Source organism: Capricornis sumatraensis, chromosome 10, assembly GCF_032405125.1.
Source record: "Capricornis sumatraensis isolate serow.1 chromosome 10, serow.2, whole genome shotgun sequence".
Classification (NCBI taxonomy): domain Eukaryota; kingdom Metazoa; phylum Chordata; class Mammalia; order Artiodactyla; family Bovidae; genus Capricornis; species Capricornis sumatraensis.
The window spans coordinates 80,877,343-80,897,023 of NC_091078.1; the positions used below are offsets into that span (position 1 = coordinate 80,877,343).

Below are 19,681 nucleotides of genomic sequence, written 5' to 3' on the forward strand. Positions count from 1 at the left end.
ATATTAAAGAATCCTCAACTGTGGTGAAGGCTGCACATATCAGTGAATAGATTAAAACCCACTAGATGGTTACTTTAAATGAGCGAAGTGTATGGTACATGAATTATATCACAATGAAGCTGTTAAAATGTAAAAAAAAAAAAAAAAAAGAGTCCATGGGTCCACAGGGGTACTAAAAAAGGGAGCTAGGTGGGGGGTGGGAGCGGTTAGTAAAAGAAGAAAGTTCTTTTCTGTTTTTTTAAAGAAAGCTCTTTTTTACATAAGAATGTCAGCAAATAAATTAAAAGAAAAAGGACAGTACTTAGAAAATCAGCATTTTGCAATCGTCAATGTAATAAACTCTTCCTGCAAGAAGCACTCACAGATGTTAAAACTATTGGGTGAAAGATTATTGGGGAACAGGAAAATCACATTAGCTCAAACTGTTACCCCACAGCATGCATGCATGCGTGCTCAGTTGTGCCCTACTCTCTGAGACCCCATGGACTGTGGCCCCCACCTCCTGTCACAGAATTTACCAGGCAAGAACACTGGAGTGGGTTGCTATTTCCTTCTCCAGGGAATCTTCCCAACCCAGGGATCAAACCCAGGCCTCCTGCACATCTCCTGCATTGCAGGCAGATTCTTTACTGCTGCACCCCCTAGGAAGCCCCCCAGTATCCCGTGGATTACTTTTCAAAACAAAGGAGAAATGAACCTCTGGAGTACAGAAAGGTAAGGAATGCCAATGTAATCAAATGATTAAATTTAGTTTCACCAAGTTCAAGACACTATGTAATCCTTGATACAACGCAACAAAAGTACCTAGCATCATCCATGTATTATCCATGCGCACTCACAAAATTTAATATATGATCTGAATATACTCACAAGGAAATGCAACTTCCAGATTAAGGCACTATTTATAGAACTGCCCTGGACTGTAAGAGAATGTCACCACCACATGGGGAAGGCAAGGTGGAGGCGGGGAGAGGTTGAGGAAACTGAACAACCAAACACAATGTGTGATCCTTTACTGGATCCTGCAAAAAGAAAAAGGCACAGTTTTTATTACTGGGACAACAGAAGAAAATTATAAAACTGACCGTGTATCAGATAATATGAATGTATCAGTGTTGCATTTCTTGAAAGGATAATGGTATTATAGTTATGACAGGAATGACTCTATTCTTAGGAGACATATGCTAGATATTTAATGATGAACTACCCTGGGTTGTGTCTTTGTACTTAAAATGTTTCAGGAAAATACTGTATAAAGACGGACAAAACAGATGGGGCAAAAAGTAAATCAGTGAATCCTGGAAAAAGAACATATGTTTCAGCTTCTCTGTAGGTTGAAATTTTTCAAAATAAAATACTGGAGAGGGACAAGAAAAGAAAAATAAAGTGCTATACTATTCATTCTAAAACCGACTTACTCACACCCCCAAAAGAGAAAAGAAAATATATACATTGATATGAAAAGAGCATAAGAGCTCAAGTAATTCAGAACCCAACTCTGCCCTCTGTTAACTGTATTATTTTATGTAGATCAAGTTACTGACACAACTGAATGTCAGTCTCCCACTGGTATTAAATAGGCAACTATCTGTTAGCTCAGAACATTGTTTACAAGAGACAAACCTTACAGAATGGCTCGGAATCATGACTAGACATGTAGGGGGGGAATGGGGCACACAATTTTCAAGTATTTGGTTGACATTTATGATTCGTTGTACGATTACTTTATAAAGATTAAACGAAAAGCATGTGAAAAGTACCTAGTCTGGCAAAGCGGCAGAGGCTGGATAAATTCAGTCTATTTCCTCCTTCAAACACAGAAAAATAAAGTGATGAGAACATACTCAGAGGTTATCATGTGCCAGACCCTTTCTCTGATGCCTTCACTTAATCAAAGTGAAGTCACTCAGTCGTGTCCGACTCTTTGTGACTCCATGGACTGTAGCCCATCAGGCTTCTCCATCCATGGGGTTTTCCAGGCAAGAATACTGGAGTGGGTTGCTATTTCCTTCTCCAGGGGATCTTCCCCACCCAGGGATCAAATCCAGGTCTCCTGCATTGAGGGCAGTCACTTAACCCTCTGAGCCACCAGGGAAGTCCAACACTTAATCAAAACTAGTCCAAAATTTAATGACCAAGATGTGTTAGCTACACAATTTTTTGAGACTCTTAAGGAGGAAGAAGGAACCTTTGTAAAGAGTTGTGTGAACCAACAGATAAATCAGCAGAGAGTGTAACTTTCACAAGATCTTGGTTGCTCAACGTAAGACAAATCACTGTCTCCTTTACACACAGATATGATTGACATCTTCTCCCAGACAAAAGACATACTTAAAATACATACTTAATTTACCCACTGAAGAAAGTAAACTTCATCCCAAAGTGATTTTTAACTTAGTTATCACTCTATTTCCCAAACAGAAATATAGAATATGATGCTTAACAGAAACCAACACAATACTGTAAAGCAATTATCCTTCAATAAAAATAAATTTAATTATAAAAAAAGAAATATGGAACAATTCACAGATGAACAACAGAAAAACTCATCACATGTAGATCAAGATAAAGGGGTACTTACGACTTCCCCAGTGGTCCAGTGGCTAAGACTCCTGGCTCCCAATGCAGGGAACCAGGATTTGATCCCTGGTCAGGGGAGCTAGATCCCACATAACACAACTAAGACCCAGCACAGCCAAATAATATTTTTTAAAAAGACATGGCGAAGCTTTACTGGAAAATTTGGTATCAGTTTATAAGATTCCTAGACACAAATTTTATCACTTATTTTCCCAAATATAATCAGGATACATACTGAACTGATAAGATCAACATGATTCTCTAAGAATAACTTATTAACATGATTTCTCTTAAGAAAAAAAATCAACCTAACACACTTGAGGCCAAAGAATCATTATAAATGACTATTATCAAGTGTCATTAGAAAGAACCTTAGTTATATTAGGAACCAGCGAAAGATAATTACCTGGACCCCCCCCCAAAAAAATCAGGATAAAATAAAGGCTTACAGACAAAGCAGACACATCCTCATATTTATTACACCTTCCAATGTTTTTGTTAGAAGACAGTAAAGAACCAGAGGTGTGGGACTGCCTGAGGAAGAGCAGTGGTCAAACCCAAGCAGTCTGGCTACAAAGCCTGTGGTCTGAACCACTGTACTCTGACACCTCCAGGCAACAGTGAATCCAGCTAAGGAAGGCAGTGAGAAGTCCAGACACGGGATTGAAGTGGGAAATGGGAAGATCCCAAGATTCGCAAGAGAAGAAAAAAACAAAACCACAAAAACAACATGGTTTTGAGGCTGTGACAAATGTATGAAAAGGGCAAACCCCTCCCATAAGGCTATTAGAAACTCCAAGGGGAAAAAAATTTAGAAGTCCATGATTCAGCAAATTACAATATGGTACAAATTTTAGCAAGTGATGGAATGCAAAACTATTCGACTGTGATGCTGGAAACATCTCTTTCAGAGTAATGCAGGCCCAACATAATAGGAAATCTAATCCTGGCACACTGCAGGGCCTAGTGACCATGCCTGAAGACTCAGACAATACTAACAGTAGTTCACTGACGTTCAACTTTTAGAATCAATCCAGAAAAGCCACGAAAGAAGTGACTGTGGGTGAAGGGCAGGATGAAACTTTCATCTTGTTAACAACCTAGGATCAAAGCGCACGTGACAAGAAGTCATTCCAGAAAGTGGTATCTAAAGGTGTCAAAAAGGAAGAGCCTCACCTTATAAGAAGAAAGCTAGAAGATGCTGGAAGTTTGTGGGATTAAGACATAATGACTCAAATATATGACCTCCAGTTTCTAAAATAATCAGAGGAATGAAATTTATGTAACTGGAACGCTAGGATAAGATAAGATTGAAAGTGAAAGTCGCTCAGTTGTGTCTGACTCTTTGAGACCCCATGGACTATACATATACAGTCCAAGGAATTCTCCAGGCCAGAATACTGGAGTGGGTAGCCTTTCCCTTCTCCAGGGGATCTTCCCAACCCAGGAATCGAACTGAGGTCTCCTGCATTGCAGGCGGATTCTTTACCAGCTGAGCTACCAGGTAAGATAAGGCTGGGGAGCAGCGTATTACAGGCTCCACTGTATCTAAACTGGCAGATGAAGAAATAGATGACAGTTATTCAGAAACATGGATGTAACAAGAACTGAAAATGCAAACTGATAAAAGTGGGCACCTCTAGAGAGTGGGACTAGAATGAAGGAGGGCAGGGCAGAAGACTTGCTTTCCATGTTAAAATCTTCTTCATGTATTATCTGAATTGCTACCAACTATCACTTGGATAAAGAAAAAATGTAAGGTGTAAGTTTAAATTGTCATTTTTATTTTAATTGTCATTATTTTAGAAGGTCATTTCAAAAATTAATTATTTCACACAAGGTTTAAATCTAGCTTCTTTCCTTTTCCAGCTTTTTGTTTCACTTTTTAGGCCATGCCATGAAGCATCCAGGAACTTAGTTCCCCAACCAGGGATTGAACCCAGGGCCCCTGCAATGGAAGAATGAAGTCCTAACCACTGGACCACCAAGGAATTCCCAGCTTCTTGTTTTTTAAAAATAAAAATGTATCGACTTTCATAAAAGTTACTCAAATAATACAGGGAGTTCACATACATCCTACACCTAGCTTCCAAAATGGTAAGAACTTAACCACTGAGTGTGATTAGCAAAACCAACTACTGGTAACTGCTGTAGTACAAACACCTAAATTATAGACCTTATTTGAATTTCCCCAGTTCTCCCCCATAATATCTGCTGCATTTGTTTGTTGTTATCTCCTTTGCCTACTCCTGGGTGTGACAATTCTTTCACCTTTCTTTTTCATGACCTTGACAATTTTGTACACTGTCCTTCAATTTGGGTTTGTCAGATGTTTTCTCATGATGAGACTGAAATTATGTATTTTGGGGGGGCGGTACAAGAAGAACAAAGAAGTAATACCGTGTATCACACTTCTTATTACTGGTTATGTCACCCTTCATCACCTGAATAAAGAAGCATCTGTAAAGTAATTAGCCTCCCAATTAAAATAAATAAATAAATAAATAAGAAGCATCTGCCAGTTCTGTCGAATTTTAAAATTACAGTTGTAATTGAAAAATAGTTTGAGGGAAATACTTTTTAAGACTGTGATACTCATTTCTAGTAAGTTAAATACACATAATGGCTCTTGTATTTTAAAGATGCATAATGATGTATGGATTAATAGGAACCTTGGATTGGAAAGTGCTATTATTAAGCTTTGTTTTTCATTTTTAAATTCGAATTGCTTTTTAAAAAGTCCCAATGCAAGAGCTTCAAGGTTCAGGTACACTGAAGCGTCCGTTGCCAACATTTAAAACACGGACATTGTGCGCCCTCTAGAGTGCATTGTTGTAACACAACTTTTGTTATCAACAAACTCAGTAAAAAAAAAAATTTAAAAAGCAAGAGTATTTCACAAAGGAAAAGAAATACCCTCTCATCAATTTCGGCTTCTCTACTAGTCAATAAATCATCTATTAATTATGTGGCTAAGTACCAAAACCATTTTTATGCCAAAGATTACCAACTTTTTCCCATCTACTGAGTTGTTTCTCAGAATATATACTAAAAGCTCAGGGAACAAAAAAGGACAGAAGGGTAAAAGCAGTCAAAGCATTTTTAAGCAAACTTCACACAAGCTAGAGGAAAGAGGATGCTGAGATCAACATTCCTAATCCAGAAGCACTGTTCATTGTGCTTTGCCTATACAGATGGCTCCTTTTCTATCTTTTAGAATCCTATTAACACTTAGAAATTGTGCTCCACTTCAAGTTCGCAGATGTGGTTCAAGTCTCACGGGTATACCACCACTTTACTTTCCCACAATTTATTGAAAAATTCAGAGAGCAATGAACAGGGAATTTATCTGCAAAACATGAGCAGGAAGCCAAGTATAACCAGAAACTCAGACTTTGGCAACACACAGGCTGGGTCTCTGCTTCCAGACCTGCCATATACCATATATAGTAGCTGCACTGCTTAACTTTTCCAAGCCTCAGCCTAATGATCAATTTTTAAAGGAAGAAAAAGTCAATACTTTATAGTTTTATCTAAAAATTAGAAAAATACTAGGTTGGCCAAAAAGTTCATTCAGGGTTTTCCATATAATGTAACGGGAAAACCCGAACAAATTTCTTTGGACAACACTACACAAGTAAATTCAAGCCCAGAATTCAAACTTAACTGTTATCATTGTATGTTCCCAGGGTAATGTGCTATAGACAACAAAACCCACAGGTAAGCATTTCCAATAGTTCTTTTATAGGACTCCCTGCAACCACAATCCTTGATTTATACATAAACATTCGAGATTTTACCTTCACATTTGGTTTTCTTAATACACAAAGTTTTTAACATCTCTTATAAGACGGTGCTTGTTCAGTCAATAAGACAATATACAATCCTAAGCATCTCAAGAGTAATTTCTACCCAGTATTCACTGTGCGTAAGTTGCACACAGCTGATGAAAGAGTTTCTAAATGAATAAGTTGCTATTTTCACGTGTCATTTCAAAAACAGTTTTACATATATAAAACATTCATAAGACCAACACTTAACAAGAAATGACAAAATTAAAATAAGGGCTCAAAATTAAAAAGAAGGCTCAAGAATACCAGGAAATGTGATAAGAAAAGACAAGGAGAAAATTAAACTCACTGGAAGTGCAGAAAGTTCAGACGGCAGAAAATCACTAACTGGTCTGGGAATTAAGTTAGGACTCCATAATTCTTGCCACATACATCTCAGTCTGGGCATCTGGTGGAGATTTTAAATATCTAAGTATTTGAAACTAGTCTACTTCTGAAATGTGTGATTAAGTACTTGATTTGTAATTGCTGAATACTTTCTGAGTGTGCTGTATGTCAAGGACTCCTCTAGGTGTTGGACTAACAGTAGGGAAGAAAACACACAAGCAGCACTTGCTCTCAAAAGAGAGTACATTCCAGTGAAGAGAGGAAGGAAGAACAACAACAACAAATTCATAAATAAGAAATGGTACCTGCTAGGGTACCAAGTAACCGGGCAGGGTTCTGGCAGGTGTGTATGTAAGCTGGCGTGGTCACATCAGGCCCCTCAGAGAAGGGGCATGTGAAGGAACACCTGAATGTAAGAACGAATCATGCAGACATATGGAATAACGTGCACCTACAAGCCACTATTCACCATGAACATCTCTATCAACACAGAGTCTCCATTTACGTCCTCTGATTAACTTTCCTTTTCATGTCATGGAAACCTTTAGCCACTGAGAACTTATTTTTCCCAAACTCCTGGCACTAATGTCTACTTAAAGGTTTAAAAATGAGAAAAAATAAAAAATATAGAGTATTAAATTTTAAATATATGATTTTCTTCTCCTGAAAAATTTGTCTGTGTATAAAATGCAAAATATATAGCTCACCACAGGGCCTAATGTCACGAGCTTTCAAGTCCTCGGTTTCCTCCCTTACCGGATGCGAGACTCTGGACGAACCACAGCCTTGCTAAGCCTCAGTTTCCACAAAGAATGAATCGTGTTTTGGGTTAGTGTAAGGGTATGTGAGGGTATGTTAAGAATGTAGCACGGAAACATTGTAAATACTTGGTCAACGTTAGCTATTACTTCAAATGTCACTATAGGTACTCTGAGATATTCACTTTAAAATAAAAAATGTATGAAAAATAAGTAATTTTGAAGTAAAGTCCATCTCCAGATTAAAGATTACAGACTGACAAATGATTTTAGAAGAAGAGCTTCCCACACTATGCTCACAAAAACAAAGGTGACAGAAAAAAAGAACAGATATCAAAATTTACAAAGTAGAATTAAATGTCCAAAAATCTGTAGTCCAGACGTGATCTGAATGTGAAAAACAGGATCCCCAACTGGAGTCACGGGTACATGAGACTGTTTCCTTTCTGAAGCAACTCAGTTTGAACTACAATAGAGAGAACAGAGCAGATGTTGCAGGCTGGTGACTCAGCATCTGTGGTCCCAACACCCTCTGTGCCTGCCTTTACCTACGACACTGAAAAACCACAATGTATACAAACATCTCAATGCCCATGCAACTCAGGAGAGCTTTAGACACCTGGCCCAAGAAACCTTTGTCTTCTAAGTAAACAGAGTGACAGATAACACCTCCTGCCCTTCCCACTTCATGCCTGGACAAGGGCCACGGGCCCAAAAGTGCAGCAGCCATTCTATAATCATGAGTAATTCTGCCAGAGTACTAGGGTTCCGCAAGCAGAATGAAAAGAACCTGGTTCCTAGATGCCCATCATTTAACCAGTACACCAGCATTAGAGGGACCATCTCCAGATTTCTTGTTACAGAGTAAGAGAAAAAAAACTTGTTTTAAGGACAAGCATACTTTAGTTCAGCCACTGTAGTCAGCCCCTCTGTTCTTTACAATCACTCTGCCATCTAAATTAACACAAATGTGAAGAGACAGGATATTTCACATGAGCTGAAAAAGCACAAACACCCTAGACACAGCTATTTCAATATTATGGTATATGATGCTAACATTTAAAGAGAAGAAATAGTTTCCACCTTGAAAAAGAAGAGACAGTTTCCACCTTTATTCAACAGCTTTTCTTACACTTCCACTGAAGATTCATGCTATTAATTTGCTTTTCCGGAAGCTCTACAGACATGAATGGGTATCCCTTCCAGACAACAGGGCCACCATGCAACAACGGAATATGTAGCCTTTTCAAAACTGTACAGTGCAAATGAAATTTGTCCTAAGAACAAGAAAAGTAAATAGCAGCTGGTTTCATGTAAACAAAACATGAGAAAATATGCACTGAGGGGCTAAAGTAATCTTTCTACATTAAGATAATTTTACAAAATTGTTCTTTCTAAAACTTTGTTTATTTAAGAGATGATGAAAAACTGTAGGCTGAAATCCATATTTGAGGAGTAACAAGTTTACTCTCTGGATTAAAGAATGAAGTATTGTTCATTCCTCATAGACCATCTCTACGGTAAAGTTATAATAAAGTAAATGTAATTAGGTGACTCATTTTATAAACCGCTTGTGATTAAAGGCAATATTTCATTTTCATTTGTTTAATATTCCCATTAATAAGAATGTCTCATTACACATTTACTGAAAGCCTCAACAATAAAACAATGGACAAATTCCAAGAGCAAATGGACTTTTTTTTTTCTTTTCCCATGAAGCTAACATTATGGAATTTTAACAGATGTTCTATTTGGTCATAGTTAATAAAATGAATTATGTAGGATTAAAACAAGGTTCAATATGTTTGCATTGGATTTTAACTGAAAAACAATTTCACATTAAAAGTTCAGGGGAAAAAAAGTTTGGAAAGATTTACAATCACTTTTTCCCCTTTAAAGTGAATTATTAAAGATGTAGGGGAATGGGGGGAATTAATTACTCTTCTAATAAAACCAGCTTTATACAAACTATTTTTTTCAAGGGTTAAGAAGACAGAAATCTTAGAAAAGGGTATACTCTGGTATTTCATCACCTCTCTAATGCAAAGATCTTCTACTGTAGTGTGTCAAAGGCTGAGCCCCCACCCGGCACAATTCCAAGTTCCCTTAGAGTTCCCCCAGCATTCTGAAATGGTCACGGTGTCTAACAGCATCTGAACAAAACACAATCAAACTTAAAGGAATGAAAAAAGCAACAAATAATTACTGAGCACTGACTGTGGCAGGTGTTACCCCCAGAGCCTGCGCATAATACAAAGAGGTAAAACCCCACTGCTATCTTCATGTGGATCTTATAGACTGCCTGGGAAGACTAGGCATAATTACATATAGCCAGACATAACTGAAGCAAATCAAAAGAGAAAGGAAGCGGTAAAGCCAAAGAAACAATTTCTCACACACACACACACACACACACACACACACACACACACACACACACACACACACAGATACAAACCCTTGATAGAAGGAGCAAAGTTCTCATCAGAGAATACTTTCTTTCTCTTCGTACTATCATGAAGGCAGGAAATAGTACACAGATTTAAGAATGGTAAACAACAATTCTAGCCACAGTTGCTTGAAAACATTTTTCAACAGAAATCATTCAACTATTGCAATCTTCCAAAGAAAGCCTTCCTCTTAGTCGGTAAGCTTACTTGGAGAAAAAATTCCAGTAAATTATCAACATGACCTAAAAAAGAATAACTACGAAAAATTTTCCAAACCATTTACATTAGTAATTTTGCTCAGTTCAACCATCAACTAAAGTAACTGTACATTACTATAACCAATATGTTGTTTTTCCTACAGAAGTAGCCAGCAAAAACAAAATCAACTGCAGGTTGCAGTTTGTTAACTGAATAAACAACTTCATTCTACAAGATATTTGGATAAAACTCTCTCCAATTGGGAGCTGAGAAGCTCTTTAAGCAGTAACAGATAGTGAGCCTCTGGTTCAAACACAACTAGTGTGTATTCATCATCATGAGACAGCATTCACATGTTTACGTGCAGACAGAACAAGGTTGCATCCCTGTTCAAGAACCTCACAGCCTAGAGGCAGCTTGCTTCATCTCTGGTCTTAGCAGACCATACTGCTGTAACACCTCCTTCATGAGACTGCAGCAAGAAAATCAACATGAGGTTCCAAATACACACAGGCAAAGGTGGGCTCAGAGAGGTTAAGTTCCTTGCCAAGGGCAAACAGCTGGTAAGAGACAGTAGCATTCCACAGTCAGATGACATTTCCTGTCAAAAGCCCTTTCAGTTACTGAGAATACTATTAACCACAGTTAATATATTCTGAATATATCCTAAGCCTCAGGACTTTACTTTCATCGCCAAGCACATCCACAGCTGGGTGATGCTTTTGCTTTGGCTATGTCTCTTCAGTTTTTCTGGAGTTATTTCTCTACTGATCTCCAGTAGCATACTGGGCACCTACCAACCTGGGGAGATCATCTTTCAGTTTCCTATCTTTTTGCCTTTTCACACTGTTCATGGAGTTCTCAGACAAGAATACTGAAGTGGTTTTCCATTTCCCTTCTCCAGTGGACCAGGTTTTGTCAGAACTCTCCACCATCACCTGTCTGTCTTGGGTGGTCCTACATGGCATGGCTCATAGTTTCACTGAGTTAGACAAGGCTGTGACCCCTGTGATCAGATTGGCTAGTTTTCTCTGACTGTGGTTTTCATTCTGTCTGCCCTCTGATGGAGAAGGATAAGAGGCTTATGGAAGCTTCCTGATGGAAGAGACTGCCTGAGGGGTAAAATCGAGTCTAGTTCTGATGGGCGGGGCCCTGATCCACTAGATCATCGAAAAAGCAAGAGAGTTCCAGAAAAACATCTATTTCTGCTTTACTGACTATGCCAAAGCCTTTGACTGTGCGGATCACAATAAACTGTGGAAAATTCTGAAAGAGATGGGAATACCAGACCACCTGACCTGCCTCTTGAGAAATCTGTATGCAGGTCAAGAAGCAACAGTTAGAACTGGACATAGAACAACAGACTGGTTCCAAATTGGGAAAGGAGTACGTCAAGGCTGTATATTGTCACCCTGCTTATTTAACTTCTATGCAGAGTACATCATGAGAAATGCTGGACTGGAAGAAGCAGAAGCTAGAATCAAGATTGCCGGGAGAAATATCAATAACCTCAGATATGCAGATGACACCACCCTTTTGGCAGAAAGTGAAGAGGAACTAAAGAGCCTCTTGAAAGTGAAAGAGGAGAGTGAAAAAGCTGGCTTAAAGCTCAACATTCAGAAAACCAAGATCATGGCAACTGGTCCCATCACTTCATGACAAATACATGGAGAAACAATGGAAACAGTGAGAGACTTTATGTTTTTGGCCTCCAAAATCACTGGAGATGGTGACCGCAGCCATGAAATTAAAAGACGCTTACTCCTTGGAAGAAAAGTTATGACCAACCTAGACAGCATATTAAAAAGCAGAGACGTTACTCTGCCAACAAAGGTCCATCTAGTCAAGGCTATGGTTTTTCCAGTGGTCATGTACGGATGTGAGAGTTGGATCATAAAGAAAGCTGAGCACCAAAGAACTGATGCTTTTGAACTGTGGTGTTGGAGAAGACTCTTGAGAGGCCCTTGGACTGCAAGGAGATCCAACCAGTCCACCCTAAGGGAAATCAGTCCTGGGTGTTCATCGGAAGGACTGATGCTGAGGCTGAAACGCCAATACTTTGGCCACCTGATGCAAAGAACTGATTCGTGGGAAAAGACCCTGATGCTGGGAAAGAATGAAGGCAGGAGAAGGGGATGACAGAGGATGAGATGGTTGGATGGCAGCACCGACTCAATGGACATGAGTTTGAGTAAACTCCGGGAGTTGGTGATGGCCAGGGAAGCCTGGGATCGCAAAGAGACACAACTGAGTGACTGAACTGAACTGAAATGAACTGACTGACCCACAAGTTGTATGGAGAGCAGCCTCTCGACCTTGGATGTGAATTAGAAAGGAATTTCTGTAGCAAAAGAAAACAGAGAGGCAAGTCATTTCCAGTAAGTTAAGCTCAACAAATGGGTATTCTCCCCACATTCTACTCCTTTTTAAAGGTGCCTGCTGTGTGTGTTGGGCACCACGCAGAACACTTCTGCCCTAAAGGATTCACATTCTTGTGCGGAAGCCAGTTAGGAGCAGCCACTTTACAGCTGGGGCTTCCCTGTTGACTCAGATGGTAGAGAATCAGCCTGCAGTGCAGGAGACAAAGATTGATCCCTGAGTTGGGAAGCTCTCCTGGAGAAGGGAATGGCAACCCACTCCAGTATTCTTGCCTGAAGAATCCCATGGACTGAGTGGCCTGGCAAGCTTCAGTCCATGGGGTCTCAAAGAGTCGGGCACAAGTGAAGTAGCTAACACTTTTACACTTCTCACCAATGGTACTAGCAATCTCAGAGGCAGAAGTGATCTCACTGTAATTTTAAGTGAGACTGGGCATATGAATATGTATCTGAGAGAGAGTTTATTCCTTTACTGTGAACTGAGGGTTTTAATTATATTGAAGTTACCATGCGAATTAAATGAGGAGATCCACATGAGGTGCCTCCTACAGACCCTGATGCTTAGTTCATGTGCACACATCCATACATGACCACTGGAAAAACCATAGCTTTGACTAGACAGACCTTTGTTGGCAAAGAAATGTCTCTGCTTTTGAATATGCTATGTCGAGGTCAATGGACCCTCTGAAACCCCGGCTACAGAGGCTGTTGTGACTTTACTCCCCATTTCCATGTTACTGAAATAACCGCACTGCCCCACAATGCTTGGCCACATTTAATCTGGCCTAGATCATGAGGAATATCAATACTGAAAGGGTGAGATAAAGAGTATAATCGGTTGACCTTGCTTAGACTCTGTCTAAAATTCACAGTAACTAAAATAATTTAGGAGGACATAAGGGATAAGCACGCAATCTCCACAAACATCAAATGCAGAAAAAACCATGTGATAGCATTCACAAAACCTAAGGAACACACATAATCTATCTTATAAGGCATGGATTCAAACTTCAATTTCACTCTAATGGGCTACTGTGAGGGAGATGAAACGATTTTAAACAAAAAACGCACACAGAATAAATGTATAAGCTTTCTCGTGATTCTCACGAAGGCTTCAATGTATTTTCTTATTGAAACAATCAAACAAGCTCTTGGTGAAAAGATCTTATACTCATGTCAGAACAATGTAAAAACTGAAACTATTTATAATGCAAAAATTTTGTTTAAAGAAGATACATCACTTATTTTTCTCATTTTGAGAAGAAGCTATGTTTCATTTGGCAATAACTCTTCTCTCATTCTCTCTGAGAATCTGTACAAAAGCAATATCTCAACTAAAATCAATTCTGAAGGATCTTTTATTAAAATGCATAATGCAGAAGACCCCAATTAAATTTTCAGTAAACCACTGCCATTTTGAGTAAACAAAGTCGTCTCAGCAGGGTCACACTTTTAGCAAGGGCTGCAGCCTAGAAATTAATTACTAGTGTGACGTACGTCAAAACAAATTTTAAAAAAAACAGAATGCAGTTGTAACCATGTTTTACCTATTTGTATGCACAATGAGTATTCTCTGGCATGTAAATATTCATTCATTCGACATCTCACAGAAAAATAAAAAAGAGCCTCATTGCCCACCTCTCTTTTTCCTGCACCCAGGTGAAACCTGAGTAAATAACAAGTGCTTAGTGAGTCAGAAAACAAGTACAGAATGAAGATGGTTATTTTGAAAGGCAGAAGTCATCTTCAAACAAATAACTTAATTTTGAAACATTCAGTCTGCCTTCAAAAGAAGTTTTTCAAAGATATACATCAACACCGCCACTGCACTAAAGGTTATTACTTCATAGAAATCAAAGCTTCAAATAACACCTAACAGTGCTGGTGTTTCATAAAGAAGATTGTAATCTATACTAACAACAAAAAAGACAAAATAAAAAACTACCTGGGAATAAAATTCAGATTCCAAAGAATTTCAATATTCTGCTAATTATAATATGTATTTAAATTAAACACATTTTTATAAATGAGGACATTTTAGCATCCAAGAGAAATCCAAACAGAAAACAAGGATTCAGGAGAGGTATGCAGATTCTCTTTTGCATTTTAATCAAAAATTATGTCCTAATCCTTTTCCCAATGTATACCTATATCAAATCATCACACTGTATACTTCAAATGCCTCACAATTTCATTTGTAAATTACACCTCAAAAAAAAAGTCTAGGATTTAAACTCATCAAAAAAAAAAAAAAAGAAACCAACTTATGTCCCAAGCCAAACAAAGACTTCTCTTATATTCCATATGCTACCTTATCTATAAATCAACTTTTAAACCTCAAAATAGCCTCTTCTGGGAGGGAATATATAGAGAGTTATGACTGATTTGCATTGTATGGCAAAGGCCAACACAACATTGTAGAGCAATTATCCTTCCCATCTTAAAAAAAATCTAAAAAAAGTAAAACAACAAAACCCCAAAAAAAAAAAAAGTTGCCTCTTGTATGTGAATAAAAAATTAAAACATGTTTTCTATAGTAATATACATACTAAAATACTTTGCTTTTTTTCAACCAAAGAAAAAAAGACACTGACCACATATTGAACCTCAGAATTTTGAAGCTAGAAGGCTTCTCCAAGACACACTGCACTGAGACTCTTGGGCCGGCCAGCTCTCCAGGTCAGACTGAACTTTCTAAAACATCGTGTTTTGTCATCTGGAAGACAGGAGCTAACTGTACAATTTTTCATATAAAAACAGCCTTTGAGACACCTGTCTCCCAGAGTGCTTCTTTCATGACCATTTTGTCACTCATTTTGTGTATTGCAGTAATTAACTTGACATCTTGCCCTTAGTAGCTATTTCTTACTATGTCAGCTGTGGTGGCCAAGTAGCCACCTTAGATAAATGAAGCTATAGGATGGGTCATTCTGACCATTGGGGTTGCCCTTTCAGCAGGACCAACTCATTCTACCCAGTCACCAGATTTAAGAACCAAGGTAACAGTGGACTTCCCTATGGTCCAGTGGTTAAGAATCCACCTGCCAATGGAGGGAACACAGGTTTGATCCCTGGTCCAGGAAGTTTGCACATGCCATGGGGCAGTTAAGACCATGTGCTGCAACTACTGAAGCCCAAACGCTATGGCGCCCGTGCGCCCTAGTGGGCTCCATTCTTTCATCAACAGAAGCCTCCACAACATGCAGCCCCTGCCCCACAACTAGCCCCAGCTCGTCACAAATAGAGAAAGCCCACACCAGACCAGTCAAAAAGAAAAAATACACTGTTTTTTAATCCCATTCCTTAAAAATTAAACAAAAAAAAAGACTACACAGTGATCAATAATTTCCCTTTGTAATTTTTTAAACCAATCTCTCCAAATAAATTTATTGAACAACGCATATCATTCTCTTATACTTCAATATTAGAAATTTGGTTAGTTACCTCTCTTAAAACAGTGCTTTTGTAGCCTCGATATAATCCTTGGATGCCCTGAAACAAATAAAAAGCCAAGAGCTCAGAAAGTCAGAATTGCAGAGACTTCTAAACAACATTCTGCATAAAGCAGATTAACCTTTTCTAAAGTTTGAGTTTTAAAATATTCAATATGACCACAATTCTCCAAGAGGTTAAAGGTGCTAAACTGGCCTAAGGTACATAAAGCTCAGGTTAGCTTCCTTTCAAATGAGAACATCATTTGTAATAAAATAATAAAGCTGATTACAATTCAACTAAGCTTTACTAGTTTTCAACATTTCGTCTCTTGGGAAAAAAAATACTTGAGATGCTTTAAATAAACGTATTTTCAAAAGTAAATGCACACAGAATGCTATCCTTTCATATAAAAACAAAATTATATTTATATTTTGTATGTTCAATCATCAGACATGATAAATTCATAAATAATCTCTCAAAAGTGATAAATACCTCTGGAAAAGCCTTGATCTATTTAACTACCCACATGATTCAACAGGGACCCTTCCCTGGACTGATCTCATTCACAAGATTAAATACTCAATGTCTCCTCATCGAGGTGACAGAGGGATCATTAGAAATAACTCTAAAACCTGGACTCAATGAAATTTTCATGAGACTGATTTCCATTAAAAAAAAAAGATGGGGGGGTGGGGGACTTCTGTAGAAACTATAAAGAAAAGCAGCGCAATGGTCCCCAGTCACATGGTCAGCAAGCATGATTTCTGACCCACAGGTTAACACGAGCCAGTATAAGACGAATTACAAGTATATACAAACATTATGACAGGGGTCACTAGTGTCAGTTCATTACCACAGGTCTCTTCCATGGTTCTCAAATTCTGCAGAGATGTTTTAATACATCTTTATTCATTTATATATTCACTATTTATTCTTTTTCTGATTCCAAAAGAACAACAGGCCAATCACAATGTAGGACACATACTTACTGGGTTTAGAAATTTGAAAAAGAAAATTGAAAATAAGAAATTGAAAACAATGGAAAGGCAAAGATAATCTCAGCATTAACATCTGCTATAATTGGACAGTAAATTTAGCCTTAAGCTCTAAGGCTCCTGGGATGAGGGCCACAATGTTCCTATCAGCTACAATAAAATACCCTCAATACGAGAGCTTAGAAACATATTCTCAGGACTCCGCTAGTGGCCCAGTGGCTAAGACTGTGCTCCCAATGCAGGGGGCCCAGATTCGATCCCTGGTCTGGGAACTAGATCCCTCATGCTACAACTAAGACTCGATGCAGCCATAAAAAACACACATGTTCTCACCTCTTGACATAAGATGTTAGAGAAAATGTGAAATGTTCCTGAAGAAGCAGATACTTGTGCCCTCTGCTTAACTACTTCAGAAGGAACTCGAATCAGGCAGGCAACCTAAAATACACAAATTTAATTATATCCTTAAAATGAAGTAATTGTTATGAGAGTGGAAATTTTTTTATAAGCAAAAATGCAGTTAAAGAACAGCATAATGTACAGTGCTCCCTGCAAGACATCAAAAGGGTTTTCTGTTTTTGTTTTTTAACCTAAAATACTCAGAGCATTCATGGATATGCACTGTTCTCTGGGGATCCTCCCACCTCCCGCCTCACTGCTCCAAGCACACCCGCCTATATACCCCTCCATGGGAAGGAGCTCATGTACTCATTCTGAACTCCCAACACCTAGCAGGGCCTCTGGCGTTCACATGACAGCCATCTCAAACATGTCTGCTTGAGGAATGAATCCAAAGTGCCTTAGCTTTGCTGGAGTAATACACAATGACAGAGGCAAGACTGAAACATCAGCTGATTACCCCAGTCTTCCATTCCACTCCATTCCCAGCCTCAACCTGTTCACAGCTCCAGCACCCCTGACCTCCCCACCACTCAACAGCTGAGCAGTAACCCCAGGCACTTTTGGGCCCTGCTCCAGCATTTGAGTAGACTTAGGTCCTGCCTGGTCCATACCATTTGTTCACTAGACCAGTCAACAAATAACTATAACATCACCCTTGGGGACATGCCAGCGTCAGTTACACAGCACCTCAATCTCACACATCCAGGACTCTGCTTTCAGTATACCACTTATCTTTAGACAAACAGTTAGCAATAAAGAGCTGGTCATATCAGAAGGGACTCTGCCCACTGGAGGACAGAAGGCAGCAGGGAACAGGGAGGGAGACATATAAACTGGCATTTTAAACTGTTATAATGGAAGTCCTACATTTAAGCCTCCACAGACCAAGCAGTCTGCCAAGGATACAATTTTTTTTTCTCCAACTTGGAATTCACACACCTGACGCTGGTGTTCAGTGTTTTGTATACGGTTGAGGAAATTAATTTAAAAATTTTTAGAATATGCATTTTATATATATGAGGCACAATAAAAAACGTGGACACTTTTTCTTCAATAACACATGCAGCAAAATGGAAACAAAAACAAGAAATTTAAGAAAACCATACCATCAAATAGGAGACTTGCCATTTTCAATCTGCAGTCTCCTAATTCCTAATTTGAGATTACTGCCCAATTTGGGTATTATATAAGGCTTTGTCTTTCGAATATTGCTGCTGCTGCTGCTAAGTCGCTTCAGTCATGTCCAACTCTGTGCGACCCCATAGACGGCAGCCCACCAGGCTCCCCTGTCCCTGGGATTCTCCTAAGCAGCTCTTAATATTAAGGTACAAACTGGGCTTCCCTGGTGGTTCAGCAGTGAAGAATCTGCCTGCTAATGCACGAGACTTGGGTTCAATCCCTGGGTCAGGAAGATCCACTGGAGAAGGAAATGACAACCCAATCCACACTACTCGTGCCTGGGAAATCCCACTGACAGAAAAGCCTGATGGGCTACAGTCCATGGGGTCACAAAGAGTTGGACACGACTTGGTGACTAAATAACAGCAACAACAAAGGTACAAATCAGCAAACTTTTTATATAAGCAATCAAACAGTAAATATTTTAGACTTTGCAAGCCACACGATCTCTGCCACTACAGCTGAACTACGCCGTGGGAACACAAAAGCAGCCAAAGATAGTAATCCGTATGTGAATGGTGCAACTCTGTTCCAATAAAACTTTATTTAATAACAATAGGCAATAGTTTGCCAACCCCCACTCTAGGCATAAACACTAGCGAATCCTTCCTTCATATTCACCTCAACAAAAGCAAAGCACACACAGAACAGATGTAGGCCTCAGCAACCCCAGGACACAAGAAACAGAGATGGTATGTGATGTGATTCTAGCTGTCATGGAGTCAGCTAACATGGCCGTATCACCTCTGAAACGTAGCTCAGAAGTAACAGTACTTTCTGTGGATGCGCTCCAACTGCTATAACAAGGATAACAAAGAATTAACGACCTCACGTCATTTTTCTCCCCAAACTGACAAGACTTACAAAACAATATAATCTACCCTGTTTTCCTTCATTCATCAATCACTTGAATGCTTTTTGTCTGCAAAGCTATTTGCAATTCGGGCCAGTTTATCTTTCCACCCATAGCCTCCTTTCACATTTACTGATTCAGTTCAATAAAAACAGATGGAGCCAGATACGGCACAAGAAACTGCCTGGTAAAGAAGACTAAGAAGCTGCCCTGACCCCAAAGCACCCACAGTCACGTAACAAACAGTTTCAACAATGCATGGCAAGAAACTTCAG

General features: G+C 38.9%; 1 protein-coding gene across 3 annotated transcripts in view; it reads right to left on the reverse strand.

The window, feature by feature from the left end:
• Positions 1-19,681, reverse strand: part of SLC25A26 (solute carrier family 25 member 26) — a 144,085-nt gene that overhangs the window by 97,270 nt on the left and 27,134 nt on the right. For all 3 annotated transcript variants that reach the window (XM_068982511.1, XM_068982510.1, XM_068982509.1), the window contains 2 exons: positions 17,306-17,410; positions 15,987-16,034 (listed from right to left, as the gene is read on the reverse strand). In XM_068982511.1, coding sequence (XP_068838612.1) covers positions 15,987-16,034; positions 17,306-17,410 — 153 coding nt within the window. The remainder of the gene's footprint in view (positions 1-15,986; positions 16,035-17,305; positions 17,411-19,681) is intronic.